Source organism: Anomaloglossus baeobatrachus, chromosome 10 (assembly GCF_048569485.1).
Source record: "Anomaloglossus baeobatrachus isolate aAnoBae1 chromosome 10, aAnoBae1.hap1, whole genome shotgun sequence".
NCBI lineage: Eukaryota > Metazoa > Chordata > Amphibia > Anura > Aromobatidae > Anomaloglossus > Anomaloglossus baeobatrachus.
The window spans coordinates 215,166,135-215,188,600 of NC_134362.1; the positions used below are offsets into that span (position 1 = coordinate 215,166,135).

Genomic DNA, 22,466 nt, shown 5'->3' on the forward strand with positions numbered 1-22,466 from the left:
CCACAAGGTGCAAATACAGAGGGGTCACCACAAGGGGCAAATACAGAGGGGTCACCACAAGGTAAAAATACAGAGGGGTCACCACAAGGTGCAAATACAGATGGGTCACTACAAGGTGCAAATACAGAGGAGTCACCACAAGGTGCAAATACAGATGGGTCACTACAAGGTGCAAATACAGAGGAGTCACCACAAGGTGCAAATACAGAGGAGTCACCACAAGGAGCAAATACAGAGGAGTCACCACAAGGAGCAAATACAGAGGAGTCACCACAAGGAGGAAATACAGAGGAGTCACCACAAGGTGCAAATACAGAGGAGTCACCACAAGGAGCAAATACAGAGGAGTCACCACAAGGTGCAAATACAGAGGAGTCACCACAAGGAGCAAATACAGAGGAGTCACCACAAGGAGCAAATACAGAGGAGTCACCACAAGAAGCAAATACAGAGGAGTCACCACAAGGTGCAAATACAGAGGGGTCACCACAAGGAGCAAATACAGAGGAGTCACCACAAGGAGGAAATACAGAGGAGTCACCACAAGGAGCAAATACAGAGGGGTCACCACAAGGAGCAAATACAGAGGAGTCACCACAAGGAGCAAATACAGAGGAGTCACCACAAGGAGCAAATACAGAGGAGTCACCACAAGGAGCAAATACAGAGGGGTCACCACAAGGAGCAAATACAGAGGGGTCACCACAAGGTGCAAATACAGAGGAGTCACCACAAGGAGCAAATACAGAGGAGTCACCACAAGGAACAAATACAGAGGAGTCACCACAAGGAGGAAATACAGAGGAGTCACCACAAGGAGCAAATACAGAGGAGTCACCACAAGGAGGAAATACAGAGGGGTCACCACAAGGAGGAAATACAGAGGGGTCACCACAAGGAGGAAATACAGAGGAGTCACCGCAAGGGGCAAATACAGAGGCGTCACCATAAGGAGCAAATACAGAGGGGTCACCACAAGGAGCAAATACAGAGGAGTCACCACAAGGAGCAAATACAGAGGGGTCACCACAAGGAGCAAATACAGAGGGGTCACCACAAGTGGCAAATACAGAGGGGTCACCACAAGGAGCAAATACAGAGGAGTCACCACAAGGAGCAAATACAGAGGAGTCACCACAAGGAGCAAATACAGAGGAGTCACCACAAGGAGGAAATACAGAGGAGTCACCACAAGGAGGAAATACAGAGGAGTCACCACAAGGAGGAAATACAGAGGAGTCACCACAAGGAGCAAATACAGAGGAGTCACCACAAGGAGGAAATACAGAGGGGTCACCACAAGGGGCAAATACAGAGGAGTCACCACAAGGAGGAAATACAGAGGAGTCACCGCAAGGAGGAAATACAGAGGAGTCACCGCAAGGGGCAAATACAGAGGCGTCACCATAAGGAGCAAATACAGAGGGGTCACCACAAGGAGCAAATACAGAGGAGTCACCACAAGGAGCAAATACAGAGGGGTCACCACAAGTGGCAAATACAGAGGGGTCACCACAAGGAGCAAATACAGAGGAGTCACCACAAGGAGCAAATACAGAGGAGTCACCACAAGGAGCAAATACAGAGGAGTCACCACAAGTAGCAAATACAGAGGAGTCACCACAAGGAGCAAATACAGAGGAGTCACCACAAGGAGCAAATACAGAGGAGTCACCACAAGGAGCAAATACAGAGGAGTCACCACAAGGAGCAAATACAGAGGAGTCACCACAAGGAGCAAATACAGAGGAGTCACCACAAGGAGCAAATACAGAGGAGTCACCACAAGGAGCAAATACAGAGGGGTCACCACAAGGAGCAAATACAGAGGAGTCACCACAAGGAGCAAATACAGAGGAGTCACCACAAGGAGCAAATACAGAGGAGTCACCACAAGGAGCAAATACAGAGGAGTCACCACAAGGAGCAAATACAGAGGGGTCACCAAGGAGCAAATACAGAGGGGTCACCACAAGGAGCAAATACAGAGGGGTCACCACAAGGAGCAAATACAGAGGAGTCACCACAAGGAGCAAATACAGAGGAGTCACCACAAGTAGCAAATACAGAGGGGTCACCACAAGGAGCAAATACAGAGGAGTCACCACAAGGAGCAAATACAGAGGAGTCACCACAAGGAGCAAATACAGAGGAGTCACCACAAGGAGCAAATACAGAGAGGTCACTACAAGGAGCAAATACAGAGGAGTCACCACAAGGAGCAAATACAGAGGAGTCACCACAAGGAGCAAATACAGAGGAGTCACCACAAAAAGCAAATACAGAGAGGTCACTACAAGGAGCAAATACAGAGGAGTCACCACAAGGAGCAAATACAGAGGAGTCACTACAAGGAGCAAATACAGATGGGTCACTACAAGGTGCAAATACAGAGGAGTCACCACAAGGTGCAAATACAGAGGGGTCACCACAAGGGGCAAATACAGAGGGGTCACCACAAGGTAAAAATACAGAGGGGTCACCACAAGGAGCAAATACAGAGGGGTCACCACAAGGTGCAAATACAGAGGGGTCACCACAAGGTGCAAATACAGATGGGTCACTACAAGGTGCAAATACAGAGGAGTCACTACAAGGAGCAAATACAGATGGGTCACTACAAGGTGCAAATACAGAGGAGTCACCACAAAAAGCAAATACAGAGAGGTCACTACAAGGAGCAAATACAGAGGAGTCACCACAAGGAGCAAATACAGAGGAGTCACTACAAGGAGCAAATACAGATGGGTCACTACAAGGTGCAAATACAGAGGAGTCACCACAAGGTGCAAATACAGAGGGGTCACCACAAGGTGCAAATACAGAGGGGTCACCACAAGGTGCAAATACAGATGGGTCACTACAAGGTGCAAATACAGAGGAGTCACCACAAGGTGCAAATACAGAGGAGTCACCACAAGGAGCAAATACAGAGGAGTCACCACAAGGAGCAAATACAGAGGAGTCACCACAAGGAGCAAATACAGAGGAGTCACCACAAGGAGCAAATACAGAGGAGTCACCACAAGGAGCAAATACAGAGGAGTCACCACAAGGTGCAAATACAGAGGAGTCACCACAAGGAGGAAATACAGAGGAGTCACCACAAGGAGGAAATACAGAGGAGTCACCACAAGGAGGAAATACAGAGGAGTCACCACAAGGAGCAAATACAGAGGAGTCACCACAAGGAGGAAATACAGAGGAGTCACCACAAGGAGGAAATACAGAGGAGTCACCACAAGGAGGAAATACAGAGGAGTCACCGCAAGGAGGAAATACAGAGGAGTCACCGCAAGGGGCAAATACAGAGGCGTCACCATAAGGAGCAAATACAGAGGGGTCACCACAAGGAGCAAATACAGAGGAGTCACCACAAGGAGCAAATACAGAGGGGTCACCACAAGTGGCAAATACAGAGGGGTCACCACAAGGAGCAAATACAGAGGGGTCACCACAAGGAGCAAATACAGAGGGGTCACCACAAGGAGCAAATACAGAGGGGTCACCACAAGTGGCAAATACAGAGGGGTCACCACAAGGAGCAAATACAGAGGAGTCACCACAAGGAGCAAATACAGAGGAGTCACCACAAGGAGGAAATACAGAGGAGTCACCACAAGGAGGAAATACAGAGGAGTCACCACAAGGAGCAAATACAGAGGAGTCACCACAAGGAGGAAATACAGAGGGGTCACCACAAGGAGGAAATACAGAGGGGTCACCACAAGGAACAAATACAGAGGAGTCACCACAAGGAGCAAATACAGAGGGGTCACCACAAGGAGCAAATACAGAGGGGTCACCACAAGGAGCAAATACAGAGGAGTCACCACAAGGAGCAAATACAGAGGAGTCACCACAAGGAGCAAATACAGAGGAGTCACCACAAGGAGCAAATACAGAGAGGTCACTACAAGGAGCAAATACAGAGGAGTCACCACAAGGAGCAAATACAGAGGAGTCACCACAAGGAGCAAATACAGAGGAGTCACCACAAAAAGCAAATACAGAGAGGTCACTACAAGGAGCAAATACAGAGGAGTCACCACAAGGAGCAAATACAGAGGAGTCACTACAAGGAGCAAATACAGATGGGTCACTACAAGGTGCAAATACAGAGGAGTCACCACAAGGTGCAAATACAGAGGGGTCACCACAAGGGGCAAATACAGAGGGGTCACCACAAGGTAAAAATACAGAGGGGTCACCACAAGGAGCAAATACAGAGGGGTCACCACAAGGTGCAAATACAGAGGGGTCACCACAAGGTGCAAATACAGATGGGTCACTACAAGGTGCAAATACAGAGGAGTCACTACAAGGAGCAAATACAGATGGGTCACTACAAGGTGCAAATACAGAGGAGTCACCACAAAAAGCAAATACAGAGAGGTCACTACAAGGAGCAAATACAGAGGAGTCACCACAAGGAGCAAATACAGAGGAGTCACTACAAGGAGCAAATACAGATGGGTCACTACAAGGTGCAAATACAGAGGAGTCACCACAAGGTGCAAATACAGAGGGGTCACCACAAGGTGCAAATACAGAGGGGTCACCACAAGGTGCAAATACAGATGGGTCACTACAAGGTGCAAATACAGAGGAGTCACCACAAGGTGCAAATACAGAGGAGTCACCACAAGGAGCAAATACAGAGGAGTCACCACAAGGAGCAAATACAGAGGAGTCACCACAAGGAGCAAATACAGAGGAGTCACCACAAGGAGCAAATACAGAGGAGTCACCACAAGGAGCAAATACAGAGGAGTCACCACAAGGTGCAAATACAGAGGAGTCACCACAAGGAGGAAATACAGAGGAGTCACCACAAGGAGGAAATACAGAGGAGTCACCACAAGGAGGAAATACAGAGGAGTCACCACAAGGAGCAAATACAGAGGAGTCACCACAAGGAGGAAATACAGAGGAGTCACCACAAGGAGGAAATACAGAGGAGTCACCACAAGGAGGAAATACAGAGGAGTCACCGCAAGGAGGAAATACAGAGGAGTCACCGCAAGGGGCAAATACAGAGGCGTCACCATAAGGAGCAAATACAGAGGGGTCACCACAAGGAGCAAATACAGAGGAGTCACCACAAGGAGCAAATACAGAGGGGTCACCACAAGTGGCAAATACAGAGGGGTCACCACAAGGAGCAAATACAGAGGGGTCACCACAAGGAGCAAATACAGAGGGGTCACCACAAGGAGCAAATACAGAGGGGTCACCACAAGTGGCAAATACAGAGGGGTCACCACAAGGAGCAAATACAGAGGAGTCACCACAAGGAGCAAATACAGAGGAGTCACCACAAGGAGGAAATACAGAGGAGTCACCACAAGGAGGAAATACAGAGGAGTCACCACAAGGAGCAAATACAGAGGAGTCACCACAAGGAGGAAATACAGAGGGGTCACCACAAGGAGGAAATACAGAGGGGTCACCACAAGGAACAAATACAGAGGAGTCACCACAAGGAGCAAATACAGAGGGGTCACCACAAGGAGCAAATACAGAGGAGTCACCACAAGGAGCAAATACAGAGGAGTCACCACAAGGTGCAAATACAGAGGAGTCACCACAAGGAGCAAATACAGAGGAGTCACCACAAGGAGCAAATACAGAGGAGTCACCACAAGGTGCAAATACAGAGGGGTCACCACAAGGAGCAAATACAGAGGGGTCACCACAAGGAGCAAATACAGAGGAGTCACCACAAGAAGCAAATACAGAGGGGTCACCACAAGGAGCAAATACAGAGGGGTCACCACAAGGAGGAAATACAGAGGAGTCACCACAAGGAGCAAATACAGAGGAGTCACCACAAGGAGCAAATACAGAGGAGTCACCACAAGGAGCAAATACAGAGGAGTCACCACAAGGGGAAAACCATTAATCATCCTTAAAAATAGAAAGGCAAGATTAGATTTTGTTAAGAAGCCGCCCAGTTCTGTAAAAGCATTGTATGAACAGATGAAACTAAAATCAACCTGTACCATAATAATGGAAGGAGAAAGTCTACAGAAACCTTGGAGCTGCTGCTGATCCAGAGCACAGCACGTCCTCTGTAACACATGGCGAAGGTGGTGTGCTGGCCGGACATGCAGGGCTAGGAATGGCCCTGGGGCACTAGTGGTTATTGATGATGGAGGTGGTGTGATGGCCGGGTATACATGGCTTCTATTGGCCCTGGGGCTCTAGTGGTTATTGATGATGGAGGTGGTGTGATGGCCGGGTATACATGGCTTCTATTGGCCCTGGGGCACTAGTGGTTATTGATGATGGAGGTGGTGTGATGGCTGGGTATACATGGCTTCTATTGGCCCTGGGGCTCTAGTGGTTATTGATGATGGAGGTGGTGTGATGGAGGGGGTATACATGACTTCTATTGGCCCTGGGGCTCTAGTGGTTACTGATGATGGAGGTGGTGTGATGGCCGGGTATACATGGCTTCTATTGGCCCTGGGGCTCTAGTGGTTATTGATGATGGAGGTGGTGTGATGGCCGGGTATACATGGCTTCTATTGGCCCTGGGGCTCTAGTGGTTATTGATGATGGAGGTGGTGTGATGGCCGGGTATACATGGCTTCTATTGGCCCTGGGGCTCTAGTGGTTATTGATGATGGAGGTGGTGTGATGGCCGGGTATACATGGCTTCTAATGGCCCTGGGGCTCTAGTGGTTATTGATGATGGAGGTGGTGTGATGGCCGGGTATACATGGCTTCTAATGGCCCTGGGGCTCTAGTGGTTATTGATGATGGAGGTGGTGTGATGGAGGGGGTATACATGGCTTCTATTGGCCCTGGGGCTCTAGTGGTTATTGATGATGGAGGTGGTGTGATGGCCGGGTATACATGGCTTCTAATGGCCCTGGGGCTCTAGTGGTTATTGATGATGGAGGTGGTGTGATGGCCGGTGTAGCGGGGTGGGGGTCCCCCAGGATGACAAAGAGGCAGTGACCCAAATAGTCTGATCCAAACAGCTTCATTGTCCTCGCTGTACATGTAAATGGACCCGGACCACAGCCTGGTTACTCACAGTCCATACGGGTCCCCGTCACACAGGCACCCCTTGCCGTAGGAGACGGTCTTACGATCCCCCGTTCGGCTGTTCCAGGAGGGTCCACAGACTTATAATCGCTCCACGCCGGCCTGGAGCTTTTCCAGGCTTCCGGCTCTGCAGCTTACAGAGCAGACTCTATTACACGTTCATAGTGGAAGTGTAACCGCTTCCCCACTCTCTGGCACCCGGTAGCAGACACCTGTAGCTGAGGTTCCTTCTCGGCCCCAGGGCCCCCTGCAGAGCCCTGGGTCTGTGTCTCCTCCAGGAGAGGCTCGGCCTTACAGCCCTGGCCTGGCTGCACTCACCTCAGTCTCGGCTCAGACTTAATATCGGAGCCCTGTGCTCAGCCTCCACACAGGTTGCTCCATCCAGAGCTCTCGGCTCTGCTCTCTCTCTCCCGAACACACACTGCCAGTCTCCTAAATCAAGCTGGCCACACCCACAGGTGGAGGTCTGTGATTCTCAGCCCTGCACAGCACCCTGGGATTATTAAAGGGAACCTGACCCTTATATGTAGCAAGAAGCCTTTGTGGACTACAAGTCCCATAGCAACCTCTTCCGTTTAGATATCGCAGGTACCTTCTCCACTGTGACATATAGCGACCATTTACCACATTGGTGGTCGCTACCTCACATATCCCCCCCCTCTGTTCAAACTTGTAGGATTGAACACTCGATACCCTACAGGGGCCCCGAGACAGGGCATCAGGGCCACAGTGTGCTAACAGGCAAGAGGGCCCTTCAGGACAGCCTTGAGCTTCCGTTCTCGCCAGACCATCCGTCACCAAACCCTGCACAGGAAACCCACTATTCAGACACGGTCCCCGGCCAGACCCATCCCTCCAAGGCTGTCGCCCAAGGTCTGTGCAAGAGGGAGATCCTCCCTTAGTTGGCACCATCGTCCTGTCAGTCCCTGAGCTAACCTGACCACTAGGGCCCTCATTATCGAGGAGCCTCCGCGGGGAGATGATAGAAGAGACGCCATAACTAGGACCTCCGCATGAGCCGTTCACAGATCTCTCGTGGGCTCTTCTTCCCGGGCATCTTTGTCTAGGTCTCGGATAGTGTACTTTCTTGTCAGCGTCTTTGGCTAATGATGCAGCACTCCTTTCATTCGGTCCTTCGGATTGTGCTTCGCAGGACGGAGACCCTTCAGAGTCCGTACTATAGCCTGACAAATACCCGGGCCCTCTGTCACCCCGGCTCATTTTATCAACAGACTTTCTTTCGCTCTCTGAGGTAACACGTTCATCGGGCGGGCTACTTTCCTCTTCTGGGCCATAGCCCCTATAGGGTCGCCATCCCACACCAACCTGGCGGAGTTGGTTTGCAATTCTCTGTCTTTCTAAATTCAACTGTTTTAGGTCTTCCAAGTATCCCAGGCGGTATTCTAGGAGGACTCGTATATCTGCAACACACTCCGTCGTTCCCGCAATGGCACCGGGAACCATGCCGACTCCACAGGGTATCCTGGCTTTATTATGAATATCCATTCTTACTCTCGTCACGCCGGTCTTATCAACCATCTCCTGCATGGCTCTTCCATGTCGTCCAATAAGCCTCATAACCGGCGAGCTGTCTTCACCGCTTCTGCAGTGTTCCCATATATACGGAAGGTTCCGCTGTCTTTTTCTAAGTGCACAGCTGTAACCCCTGGAACCTCCCTGGCTTGCTTAATGTTATCTTAGCGCTCTCAATGCCAGCCCGATCAATGTTGTCTTCACAACCACCACTTCTTGAAACCCTGCGGTCAGCTGCGCCAAGCGTCTGGCGTCTGCTTCCTTCCTGGCAGTGATGAGCCACTTCGTACAAAGACACTGAAGGTGCATGTCACTTAGGATGGCCACTCGCCTCTTTGTGACGTCCCTAAAAGAGCACACCACCAACCGATTAGTCTCTGCGGCAAAGTACACTCTACAGGCCCCTACTGCCTTCTGGAATCTCTCATGCACCCTCTCACTGGCACAGGCTTCTCTTAAGTCTTCCGGCACGTCTATCCAGCACTTGAAGACTGGTCTGCTTCCTTCACTGTCAAGGACACTAGACTGTTCCTGAGGTCTCTTGTCTTCCTCCATATTCTCCATCAAAGGCTTCACCTGTTGAGTTACACACACCTCGGGTTCCGCCCTGACCTCAGAGCCTTCGGGTTTCAGGCGCCTAGCTGAGCCAATCGTCCTGTCTGCGATCTTGGTCTTACCCACCGAGTCAGTCAGGTTCTCAGCTTCTGATGAGACCTCACGTCCAGACCTCACCTCTTCCTTAAAGGCTCTTTCCACTTTTACAGCACCAGCTGTGTCTTGTGACTTCACTGCATTCCCTCCAACTTCCTCTTGGGTCTCTGCAGTGTCACCCTCTGCCTTCTCTTGGGCATTTACAGCATCACCTTCTACCAGGGTGTCCTACCCACCATAAAATGGAGATCAGACATGGGTCTCACTGAGGTCAACTGGCTACCCGGGTCTAACAGGCCAGACACACTTAGCCCATTCAAGTCCACGGAGCACTTCTGTGGCCTCACATCGGATGGATAGCCTATACCGCAGGTAGGACATAGGTAAGGCGAATCCCATTACCCCTTGCTATAGTCCCTCTGTTCGGATTTTGAATGCTCCACCCCCTTGTGGGTCACCACCGCTTTCTGGGGTCCCGCCCCCTGTTGGGTTACTACCCCGTTCCGGGCCTCCGCCCCCTTTTGGGCAACCACCCCGTTTTGGGACTCCGCCCCCTTTTGGGCAACCACCCCTTTTTGGACTCCGCCCCCTTTTGGGGTTTCCATGCAATGCCCTTAGCCCCCAGTTCACACCGTTCGCCCTTATCTCCCTGGGCACCCAGTGTTCATACTGGGCCCCGAAGGGAACGCTCAAACTGGTTCATGGCTGCGACACTGCTACACTCTGACAGTTCCTGCTGTTCCACAATGTCCGCAGGGACCATTCCCTCTTTTTGGCTTTCAGCCCCCACTGCTGTCGCTGGACCTCCTGGCACATGCTGTTGGTGCTGCTGACTCTGTAGCAGCTGGTTCAGGAGCTCCTCCATGCTGCAACGAGAAGAGGAACAGGAGGGGCGCTCCAATGGGTAATACCCGGTGGTCAAAGACAGGGGGGGGGGGGTAGAGAACCACTAACCTTTCCGGGTTGTACCGCCCGTACAACCAGGGTCTCCAGCCTGTGGTGTATCACTGTTCACCAAGCAGGGCCTCGCAATTCCGTCTGGCCTGGAACTTCCAGTCACTGGTCTCTTGCCACTGCAGCACAGAACCCCGCAGACCCGCTGATTCACCGCCAGCAGCTGGAGCACGCTGTCCCTGTTCGTGGACCCGCCGATCCACCGCTAGCTGCTTGAGTGCGCAGACCAAAATTTTTGTGGATCCGCCGATCCACCGCCAGCTGCTTGAGTGCGCCAACACGAGTTTCGTGGACCCGCCGATCCACAGCAATACGTCCTAGGCCGTTGCACTTAGCAACCAGGCTGCGTTGCCCCTAGCAACCAGACCGCATGCCCGCATTCTCCACCATAATGTAGCGGGGTGGGGGTCCCCCAGGACGACAAAGAGGCAGTGACCCAAATAGTCCGATCCAAACAGCTTTATTGTCCTCGCTGTACAGGTAAAGTCACCCGTAACACAGCCGGGTTATGCACCGTCCATATGGGTCCCCGTCACACAGGCACCCCTTGCCGTAGGAGACGGTCTTACGATCCCCCGTTCGGCTGTTCCAGGAGGGTCCACAGACTTATAATCGCTTCACGCCGGCCTGGAGCTTTTCCAGGCTTCCGGCTCTGCAGCTTACAGAGCAGACTCTATTACACGTTCATAGTGGAAGTGTAACCGCTTCCCCACTCTTTGGCACCCGATAGCAGACACCTGTAGCTGAGGTTCCTTCTCGGCCCCAGGGCCCCCTGCAGACCCCTGGTCTGTGTCTCCTCCAGGAGAGGCTCGGCCTTACAGCCCTGGCCTGGCTGCACTCACCTCAGTCTCGGCTCAGACTTAATATCGGAGCCCTGTGCTCAGCCTCCACACAGGATGCTCCATGCAGAGCTCTCAGCTCTGCTCTCTCTCTCCCGAACACACACTGCCAGTCTCCTAAATCAAGCTGGCCACACCCACAGGTGGAGGTCTGTGATTCTCAGCCCTGCACAGCACCCTGGGATTATTAAAGGGAACCTGACCCTCTTCCGTTTAGATATCGCAGGTACCTTCTCCACTGTGACATATAGCAACCATTTACCACATTGGTGGTCGCTACCTCACACCGGGTATACATGGCTTCTATTGGCCCTGGGGCTCTAGTGGTTATTGATGATGGAGGTGGTGTGATGGCCGGGTATACATGGCATCTATTGGCCCTTGGGCTCTAGTGGTTACTGATGATGGAGGTGGTGTGATGGCCGGGTATACATGGCTTCTATTGGCCCTGGGGCTCTAGTGGTTATTGATGATGGAGGTGGTGTGATGGTTGGGTATACATGGCTTCTATTGGCCCTGGGGCTCTAGTGGTTATTGATGATGGAGGTGGTGTGATGGTTGGGTATACATGGCTTCTATTGGCCCTGGGGCTCTAGTGGTTATTGATGATGGAGGTGGTGTGATTGCTGGGTATACATGACTTCTATTGGTCCTGGGGCTCTAGTGGTTATTGATGATGGAGGTGGTGTGATGGCCGGGTATACATGGCTTCTATTGGCCCTTGGGCTCTAGTGGTTACTGATGATGGAGGTGGTGTGATGGCCGGGTATACATGGCTTCTATTGGCCCTGGGGCACTAGTGGTTACTGATGATGGAGGTGGTGTGATGGTTGGGTATACATGGCTTCTATTGGCCCTGGGGCTCTAGTGGTTACTGATGATGGAGGCGGTGTGATGGCTGGGTATACATGGCTTCTATTGGCCCTTGGGCTCTAGTGGTTACTGATGATGGAGGTGGTGTGATGGCCGGGTATACATGGCTTCCAATGGCCCTGCGGCACTAGTGGTTATTGATGATGGAGGTGGTGTGATGGTTGGGTATACATGGCTTCCAATGGCCCTGGGGCACTAGTGGTTATTGATGATGGAGGTGGTGTGATGGTTGGGTATACATGGCTTCTATTGGCCCTGTGGCAATAGTGGTTATTGATGATGGAGGTGGTGTGATGGCCGGGTATACATGGCTTCCAATGGCCCTGGGGCACTAGTGGTTACTGATGATGGAAGTGGTGTGATGGTTGGGTATACATGGCTTCTAATGGCCCTGGGGATCTAGTGGTTATTGATGATGGAGGTGGTGTGATGGCCGGGTATACATGGCTTCTAATGGCCCTGGGGTTCTAGTGGTTATTGATGATGGAGGTGGTGTGATGGCTGGGTATACATGGCTTCTATTGGCCCTGGGGCTCTAGTGTTTATTGATGATGGAGGTGGTGTGATGGCCGGGTATACATGGCTTCTAATGGCCCTGGGGCTCTAGTGGTTATTGATGATGGAGGTGGTGTGATGGTTGAGTATACATGGCTTCTATTGGCCCTTGGGCTCTAGTGGTTACTGATGATGGATTTGGTGTGATGGTTTGGTATACATGGCTTCTAATGGCCCTGGGGTTCTAGTGGTTATTGATGATGGAGGTGGTGTGATGGCTGGGTATACATGGCTTCTATTGGCCCTGGGGCTCTAGTGTTTATTGATGATGGAGGTGGTGTGATGGCTGGGTATACATGGCTTCTAATGGCCCTGGGGCTCTAGTGGTTACTGATGATGGAGGTGGTGTGATGGCCGGGTATACATGGCTTCTATTGGCCCTGGGGCACTAGTGGTTACTGATGATGGAGGTGGTGTGATGGCCGGGTATACATGGCTTCTATTGGCCCTGGGGCTCTAGTGGTTATTGATGATGGAGGTGGTGTGATGGTTGGGTATACATGGCTTCTATTGGCCCTGGGGCTCTAGTGGTTATTGATGATGGAGGTGGTGTGATGGTTGGGTATACATGACTTCTATTGGCCCTGGGGCTCTAGTGGTTATTGATGATGGAGGTGGTGTGATGGCCGGGTATACATGGCTTCTATTGGCCCTTGGGCTCTAGTGGTTACTGATGATGGAGGTGGTGTGATGGCCGGGTATACATGGCTTCTATTGGCCCTGGGGCACTAGTGGTTACTGATGATGGAGGTGGTGTGATGGCCGGGTATACATGGCTTCTATTGGCCCTGGGGCTCTAGTGGTTATTGATGATGGAGGTGGTGTGATGGCCGGGTATACATGGCTTCTATTGGCCCTGGGGCTCTAGTGGTTACTGATGATGGAGGTGGTGTGATGGCCGGGTATACATGGCTTCCAATGGCCCTGCGGCACTAGTGGTTATTGATGATGGAGGTGGTGTGATGGTTGGGTATACATGGCTTCCAATGGCCCTGGGGCACTAGTGGTTATTGATGATGGAGGTGGTGTGATGGTTGGGTATACATGGCTTCTATTGGCCCTGTGGCAATAGTGGTTATTGATGATGGAGGTGGTGTGATGGCCGGGTATACATGGCTTCCAATGGCCCTGGGGCTCTAGTGGTTATTGATGATGGAGGTGGTGTGATGGTTGGGTATACATGGCTTCTATTGGCCCTGGGGCACTAGTGGTTATTGATGATGGAGGTGGTGTGATGGTTGGGTATACATGGCTTCTATTGGCCCTGGGGCTCTAGTGGTTACTGATGATGGAGGTGGTGTGATGGTTGGGTATACATGGCTTCTATTGGCCCTGGGGCTCTAGTGGTTATTGATGATGGAGGTGGTATGATGGTTGGGTATACATGACTTCTATTGGCCCTGGGGCTCTAGTGGTTATTGATGATGGAGGTGGTGTGATGGCCGGGTATACATGGCTTCTATTGGCCCTTGGGCTCTAGTGGTTACTGATGATGGAGGTGGTGTGATGGCCGGGTATACATGGCTTCTATTGGCCCTGGGGCACTAGTGGTTACTGATGATGGAGGTGGTGTGATGGTTGGGTATACATGGCTTCTATTGGCCCTGGGGCTCTAGTGGTTATTGATGATGGAGGTGGTGTGATGGCCGGGTATACATGGCTTCTATTGGCCCTTGGGCTCTAGTGGTTACTGATGATGGAGGTGGTGTAATGGCTGGGTATACATGGCTTCTATTGGCCCTGGGGCACTAGTGGTTACTGATGATGGAGGTGGTGTGATGGTTGGGTATACATGGCTTCTATTGGCCCTGGGGCTCTAGTGGTTACTGATGATGGAGGTGGTGTGATGGCTGGGTATACATGGCTTCTATTGGCCCTGGGGCTCTAGTGGTTATTGATGATGGAGGTGGTGTGATGGTTGGGTATACATGGCTTCTATTGGCCCTGGGGCTCTAGTGGTTATTGATGATGGAGGTGGTGTGATGGTTGGGTATACATGGCTTCTATTGGCCCTGGGGCACTAGTGGTTATTGATGATGGAGGTGGTGTGATGGTTGGGTATACATGGCTTCTATTGGCCCTGGGGCTCTAGTGGTTACTGATGATGGAGGTGGTGTGATGGTTGGGTATACATGGCTTCTATTGGCCCTGGGGCTCTAGTGGTTATTGATGATGGAGGTGGTGTGATGGTTGGGTATACATGACTTCTATTGGCCCTGGGGCTCTAGTGGTTATTGATGATGGAGGTGGTGTGATGGCCGGGTATACATGGCTTCTATTGGCCCTTGGGCTCTAGTGGTTACTGATGATGGAGGTGGTGTGATGGCCGGGTATACATGGCTTCTATTGGCCCTGGGGCACTAGTGGTTACTGATGATGGAGGTGGTGTGATGGTTGGGTATACATGGCTTCTATTGGCCCTGGGGCTCTAGTGGTTACTGATGATGGAGGTGGTGTGATGGTTGGGTATATATGGCTTCTATTGGCCCTGGGGCTCTAGTGGTTATTGATGATGGAGGTGGTCTGATGGCCGGGTATACATGGCTTCTATTGGCCCTGGGGCTCTAGTGGTTACTGATGATGGAGGTGGTGTGATGGCCGGGTATACATGGCTTCTATTGGCCCTGGGGCTCTAGTGGTTACTGATGATGGAGGTGGTGTGATGGAGGGGGTATACATGGCTTCTATTGGCCCTGGGGCTCTAGTGGTTATTGATGATGGAGGTGGTGTGATGGCTGGGTATACATGGCTTCTATTGGCCCTGGGGCACTAGTGGTTACTGATGATGGAGGTGGTGTGATGGCCGGGTATACATGGCTTCTATTGGCCCTGGGGCTCTAGTGGTTATTGATGATGGAGGTGGTGTGATGGTTGGGTATACATGACTTCTATTGGCCCTGGGGCTCTAGTGGTTATTGATGATGGAGGTGGTGTGATGGCCGGGTATACATGGCTTCTATTGGCCCTTGGGCTCTAGTGGTTACTGATGATGGAGGTGGTGTGATGGCCGGGTATACATGGCTTCTATTGGCCCTGGGGCACTAGTGGTTACTGATGATGGAGGTGGTGTGATGGTTGGGTATACATGGCTTCTATTGGCCCTGGGGCTCTAGTGGTTACTGATGATGGAGGTGGTGTGATGGTTGGGTATATATGGCTTCTATTGGCCCTGGGGCTCTAGTGGTTATTGATGATGGAGGTGGTCTGATGGCCGGGTATACATGGCTTCTATTGGCCCTGGGGCTCTAGTGGTTACTGATGATGGAGGTGGTGTGATGGTTGGGTATACATGGCTTCTATTGGCCCTGGGGCTCTAGTGGTTACTGATGATAGAGGTGGTGTGATGGTTGGGTATACATGGCTTCTATTGGCCCTGGGGCTCTAGTGGTTACTGATGATGGAGGTGGTGTGATGGTTGGGTATACATGGCTTCTATTGGCCCTGGGGCTCTAGTGGTTACTGATGATGGAGGTGGTGTGATGGTTGGGTATACATGGCTTCTATTGGCCCTGGGGCTCTAGTGGTTACTGATGATAGAGGTGGTGTGATGGTTGGGTATACATGGCTTCTATTGGCCCTGGGGCTCTAGTGGTTACTGATGATGGAGGTGGTGTGATGGTTGGGTATACATGGCTTCTATTGGCCCTGGGGCTCTAGTGGTTACTGATGATGGAGGTGGTGTGATGGCCGGGTATACATGGCTTCTATTGGCACCGGGTCACTAGTGGTTACTGATGATGGAGGTGGTGTGATGGTTGGGTATACATGGCTTCTATTGGCCCTGGGGCTCTAGTGGTTATTGATGATGGAGGTGGTGTGATGGTTGGGTATACATGGCTTCTATTGGCCCTGGGGCTCTAGTGGTTACTGATGATAGAGGTGGTGTGATGGTTGGGTATACATGGCTTCTATTGGCCCTGGGGCTCTAGTGGTTACTGATGATGGAGGTGGTGTGATGGTTGGGTATACATGGCTTCTATTGGCCCTGGGGCTCTAGTGGTTACTGATGATGGAGGTGGTGTGATGGCTGGGTATACATGGCTTCTATTGGCCCTGGGGCTCTAGTGGTTACTGATGATGGAGGTGATGTGATGGTTGGGTATACATGGCTTCTATTGGCCCTGGGGCTCTAGTGGTTACTGATGATGGAGGTGGTGTGATGGTTGGGTATACATGGCTTCTATTGGCCCTGGGGCTCTAGTGGTTACTTATGATAGAGGTGGTGTGATGGTTGGGTATACATGGCTTCTATTGGCCCTGGGGCTCTAGTGGTTACTGATGATGGAGGTGGTGTGATGGTTGGGTATACATGGCTTCTATTGGCCCTGGGGCTCTAGTGGTTACTGATGATGGAGGTGGTGTGATGGCCGGGTATACATGGCTTCTATTGGCCCTGGGGCTCTAGTGGTTACTGATGATGGAGGTGAAGACAGAAGCAGCCGGATGAATTCTGAAGTCACAGGACGGGACTTTCTGCTCAGATTCAACCAAATGCAGCACGATTTATTGGCCCATACAGGTGTACAATGACCCAAAAGATACTGCGAAATCAACCTAGGAGGTTTTTAAGGCAAAGAAGTGGAATATTTGGCAATGGCTGAGTTCTCAGCAGATCTCTCCCCATCGGGCCACATCTCACAGGATTAAGACAAAACTTAAAGCAAAAAGATCCACAAACAAGCGACCACTGATGTTGGGTGTATTGTCATTATCAGTCTTTAATCATATACTAATAACGTGGTTTTTATTGAGGTTTTTTGTTAAATAATAATTGAACAACTGAAGTCACCACAGTAAAGGTGGCAAAGCCTCACAAAGGAAAAGACCAACCACGGCCATCCATGGCCGGAAGCCTCACAAAGGAAAAGGCCAACCACGGCCATCCATGGCCGGAAGCCTCACAAAGGAAAAGGCCAACCACGGCCATCCATGGCCGGAAGCCTCACAAAGGAGAAGGCCAACCACGGCCATCCATGGCCGGAAGCCTCACAAAGGAAAAGACCAACCACGGCCATCCATGGCCGGAAGCCTCACAAAGGAAAAGGCCAACCACGGCCATCCATGGCCGGAAGCCTCACAAAGGAAAAGGCCAACCACGGCCATCCATGGCCGGAAGCCTCACAAAGGAAAAGACCAACCACGGCCATCCATGGCCGGAAGCCTCACAAAGGAAAAGGCCAACCGCGGCCATCCATGGCCGGAAGCCTCACAAAGGAAAAGGCCAACCGCGGCCATCCATGGCCGGAAGCCTCACAAAGGAAAAGACCAACCACGGCCATCCATGGCCGGAAGCCTCACAAAGGAAAAGGCCAACCACGGCCATCCATGGCCGGAAGCCTCACAAAGGAAAAGACCAACCACGGCCATCCATGGCCGGAAGCCTCACAAAGGAAAAGGCCAACCACGGCCATCCATGGCCGGAAGCCTCACAAAGGAAAAGGCCAACCACGGCCATCCATGGCCGGAAGCCTCACAAAGGAAAAGGCCAACCACGGCCATCCATGGCCGGAAGCCTCACAAAGGAAAAGACCAACCACGGCCATCCATGGCCGGAAGCCTCACAAAGGAAAAGGCCAACCACGGCCATCCATGGCCGGAAGCCTCACAAAGGAAAAGGCCAACCACGGCCATCCATGGCCGGAAGCCTCACAAAGGAAAAGACCAACCACGGCCATCCATGGCCGGAAGCCTCACAAAGGAAAAGACCAACCACGGCCATCCATGGCCGGAAGCCTCACAAAGGAAAAGACCAACCACGGCCATCCATGGCCGGAAGCCTCACAAAGGAAAAGACCAACCACGGCCATCCATGGCCAGATGCCTCACAAAGGAAAAGGCCAACCACGGCCATCCATGGCCGGAAGCCTCACAAAGGAAAAGACCAACCACGGCCATCCATGGCCGGAAGCCTCACAAAGGAAAAGACCAACCACGGCCATCCATGGCCGGAAGCCTCACAAAGGAAAAGGCCAACCACGGCCATCCATGGCCGGAAGCCTCACAAAGGAAAAGACCAACCACGGCCATCCATGGCCGGAAGCCTCACAAAGGAAAAGGCCAACCACGGCCATCCATGGCCGGAAGCCTCACAAAGGAAAAGGCCAACCACGGCCATCCATGGCCGGAAGCCTCACAAAGGAAAAGACCAACCACGGCCATCCATGGCCGGAAGCCTCACAAAGGAAAAGGCCAACCACGGCCATCCATGGCCGGAAGCCTCACAAAGGAAAAGGCCAACCACGGCCATCCATGGCCGGAAGCCTCACAAAGGAAAAGACCAACCACGGCCATCCATGGCCGGAAGCCTCACAAAGGAAAAGGCCAACCACGGCCATCCATGGCCGGAAGCCTCACAAAGGAAAAGACCAACCACGGCCATCCATGGCCGGAAGCCTCACAAAGGAAAAGGCCAACCACGGCCATCCATGGCCGGAAGCCTCACAAAGGAAAAGGCCAACCACGGCCATCCATGGCCGGAAGCCTCACAAAGGAAAAGACCAACCACGGCCATCCATGGCCGGAAGCCTCACAAAGGAAAAGGCCAACCACGGCCATCCATGGCCGGAAGCCTCACAAAGGAAAAGACCATCATCTCAGTTGTTTCATTTTACATCAAAAGTAGCGACCTGCAGAGCTGAAATCACGAAGATTCAGTCACTGCTCAAATATTTCTGGACCTACCTGTATCTGTATGTCTGTGGATTGTAGTGCCCGAGCGCCCGTGGGTGTCATGTGCTTAAATAAGAGCCTGATATTTGCCTGTGAGATTAGTGGGGGGTCTGGGCACTCCGAGCCTTGCAGATGTGTGGGGTCTCCAGCATTAGAGCACAGGGGTGAGCACTGGTGAGATGCTGCAGCTCCTGACCCTTTACTGCTTTACAGAACGCTTCAATGTCTTTTTACTGCCGTCATCAAACCTGGATGTGTACGGAGAATGCAAGATGCAAATCACAGAAGAAAACCTCTACCTCTGGGATCCCCACACTCCCCGCAGCAAGCTGCTGTCCTGGCCTCTGTGCGCCCTGCGACGATACGGGAGCGACGCCTCACGCTTCACGTTTGAGGCTGAACGGTGAGGAGAAGTGCACGGGGGGCGGGGGGGTTCAGGGGCCGCAGGGTGCATCGAGAGAAGAGGTGCAGAGCTGCAGGCTGCACCGAGGGGGAAGAGGGCCGCAGGGTGCATCAAGGGGGAGGAGGTCTGGGGGGGGCTTTCAGGGGCTGCAGGATGCATCGAGAGAAGAGGTGCAGAGCTGCAGGCTGCACCAAGGGGAAAGAGGGCCTTAGGGTGCACCGAGTGGGTCTGGGGGGGAGGGTTTCAGGGGCCACAGGATACCTCGAGAGAAGAGGTGCGGGGCTGCAGGGTGCACTGAAGGGGAGGGAGTCTGTGGGGGGGTTTCAGGGGCCGCAGGGTGCGTCGAAAGGGGGGGTTGTAGGGCCGCATGGTGCACCGAGAGGGTCTGGGGGGGGTTTAGGGGCCGCAGAGTGCATTGAGTGGAGAGGTGTTGGGCCGCAGGGTGCTCCGAGGGGGAGGGTCTGGGGGGGTTTCAGGGGCCGCAGGGAGCACCGAGGGGGAGGTGTGGGGCCGCAGGGAGCTCCAAGGTGGAGGTGGGTCTGGGGCGGTTTCAGGGGCCGCAGGGTGCACCGAGGGGGAGGCGTGGGGCCGCAGGGAGCACCGAGGGGGAGGTGGGTCTGGGGGGGTGTCAGGGGCCGCAGAGTGCATTGAGTGGAGAGGTGTGGGGCCGCAGGGTGCACCGAGGGGGAGGTGTGGGGCTGCAGGGAGCACCGAGGGGGAGGCGTGGGGCCGCAGGGAGCACCGAGGTGGAGGTGGGTCTGGGGCGGTTTCAGGGGCCGCAGGGAGCACCGAGGTGGAGGTGGGTCTGGGGGGGTTTCAGGGGCCGCAGGGTGCACCGAGGGGGAGGTGGGTCTGGGGGGGTTTCAGGGGCCGCAGGGTTCACCGAGGGGGAGGTGGGTCTGGGGGGGGTTTCAGGGGCCGCAGGATGTACCGAGGGGGAGGTGGGTCTGGGGGGGTGTCAGGGGCCGCAGAGTGCATTGAGTGGAGAGGTGTGGGGCCGCAGGGTGCACCGTGGGGGAGGTGTGGGGCTGCAGGGAGCACCGAGGTGGAGGTGGGTCTGGGGGGGTTTCAGGGGCCGCAGGGTGCACCGAGGGGGAGGTGGGTCTGGGGGGGTTTCAGGGGCCGCAGGGTTCACCGAGGGGGAGGTGGGTCTGGGGGGGTTTCAGGGGCCGCAGGATGTACCGAGGGGGAGGTGGGTCTGGGGGGGTGTCAGGGGCCGCAGAGTGCATTGAGTGGAGAGGTGTGGGGCCGCAGGGTGCACCGTGGGGGAGGTGGGTCTGGGGGGGTTTCAGGGGCTGCAGGGAGCACCGAGGTGGAGGTGGGTCTGGGGCGGTTTCAGGGGCCGCAGGGAGCACCGAGGTGGAGGTGGGTCTGGGGGGGTTTCAGGGGCCGCAGGGAGCACCGAGGTGGAGGTGGGTCTGGGGGGGTTTCAGGGGCCGCAGGGTGCACTGAGGGGGAGGTGGGTCTGGGGGGGTTTTAGGGGCCGCAGGATGCACCGAGGGGGAGGTGGGTCTGGGGGGGTTTTAGGGGCCGCAGGATGCACCGAGGGGGAGGTGGGTCTGGGGGTGTTTTAGGGGCCGCAGGGTGCACCGAGGGGCAGGTGGGTCTGGGGGGGTTTCAGGGGCCGCAGGGTGCACCGAGGGGGAGGTGGGTCTGGGGGGGTTTCAGGGGCCGCAGGATGCACTGAGGGGGAGGTGGGTCTGGGGGGGTTTTAGGGGCCGCAGGATGCACCGAGGGGGGAGGGTCTGGGGGGGTTTTAGGGGCCGCAGGGTGCAGCGAGGGGGAGGTGGGTCTGGGGGGATTTCAGGGGCCGCAGGATGCACTGAGCGGGAGGTGGGTCTGGGGGGGTTTTAGGGGCCGCAGGATGCACCGAGGGGGGAGGGTCTGGGGGGGGTTTTAGGGGCCGCAGGGTGCACCGAGGGGCAGGTGGGTCTGGGGGGGTTTCAGGGGCCGCAGGATGCACTGAGGGGGAGGTGGGTCTGGGGGGGTTTTAGGGGCCGCAGGATGCACCGAGGGGGGAGGGTCTGGGGGGGTTTTAGGAGCCGCAGGGTGCAGCGAGGGGGAGGTGGGTCTGGGGGGGTTTTAGGGGCTGCAGGATGCACTGAGGGGGGAAGGTCTGGGGGGGTTTCAGGGGCCGCAGGATGCACCGAGGGGGAGGTGGGTCTGGGGGGGTTTCAGGGGCCGCAGGATGCACTGAGGGGGAGGTGGGTCTGGGGGGGTTTTAGGGGCCGCAGGATGCACCGAGGGGGGTGGGTCTGGGGGGGTTTCAGGGGCCGCAGGGTGCACCGAGGGGCAGGTGGGTCTGGGGGGGTTTCAGGGGCCGCAGGATGCACTGAGGGGGAGGTGGGTCTGGGGGGGTTTCAGGGGCCGCAGGATGCACCGAGGGGGAGGTGGGTCTGGGGGGGTTTTAGGGGCCGCAGGATGCACCGAGGGGGGAGGGTCTGGGGGGGTTTTAGGAGCCGCAGGGTGCAGCGAGGGGGAGGTGGGTCTGGGGGGGTTTCAGGGGCCGCAGGATGCACCGAGGGGGAGGTGGGTCTGGGGGGGTTTCAGGGGCCGCAGGATGCACTGAGGGGGAGGTGGGTCTGGGGGGGTTTTAGGGGCCGCAGGATGCACCGAGGGGGGAGGGTCTGGGGGGGTTTTAGGAGCCGCAGGGTGCAGCGAGGGGGAGGTGGGTCTGGGGGGGTTTCAGGGGCCGCAGGGTGTAACATGGCCTATCCCTCGCTGCTGTAGTAGAACATCTCACAGACAATACACATGCTTCAGTTCCCGTATCAGGAAATGTCGGTAGGACCCACAGACACATCCGGGCTGCAGATAATGTCAGACCTTCCGTAATGTGATTAAGACTCCACACAGAATAATACACAGCAACAAGGCAACACCCCTAAACTCACTAACAATCTGCTCATACACAAAGGGTTCCCCAGCCC

General features: G+C 54.2%; 1 protein-coding gene across 2 annotated transcripts in view; it reads left to right on the plus strand.

Annotated features, from left to right (window-relative positions):
* Positions 1–22,466, plus strand: part of DOK4 (docking protein 4) — a 232,885-nt gene that overhangs the window by 200,803 nt on the left and 9,616 nt on the right. For both annotated transcript variants that reach the window (XM_075326294.1, XM_075326295.1), the window contains one exon: positions 19,347–19,536. In XM_075326294.1, the coding sequence (XP_075182409.1) occupies positions 19,347–19,536 (190 nt within the window). The remainder of the gene's footprint in view (positions 1–19,346; positions 19,537–22,466) is intronic.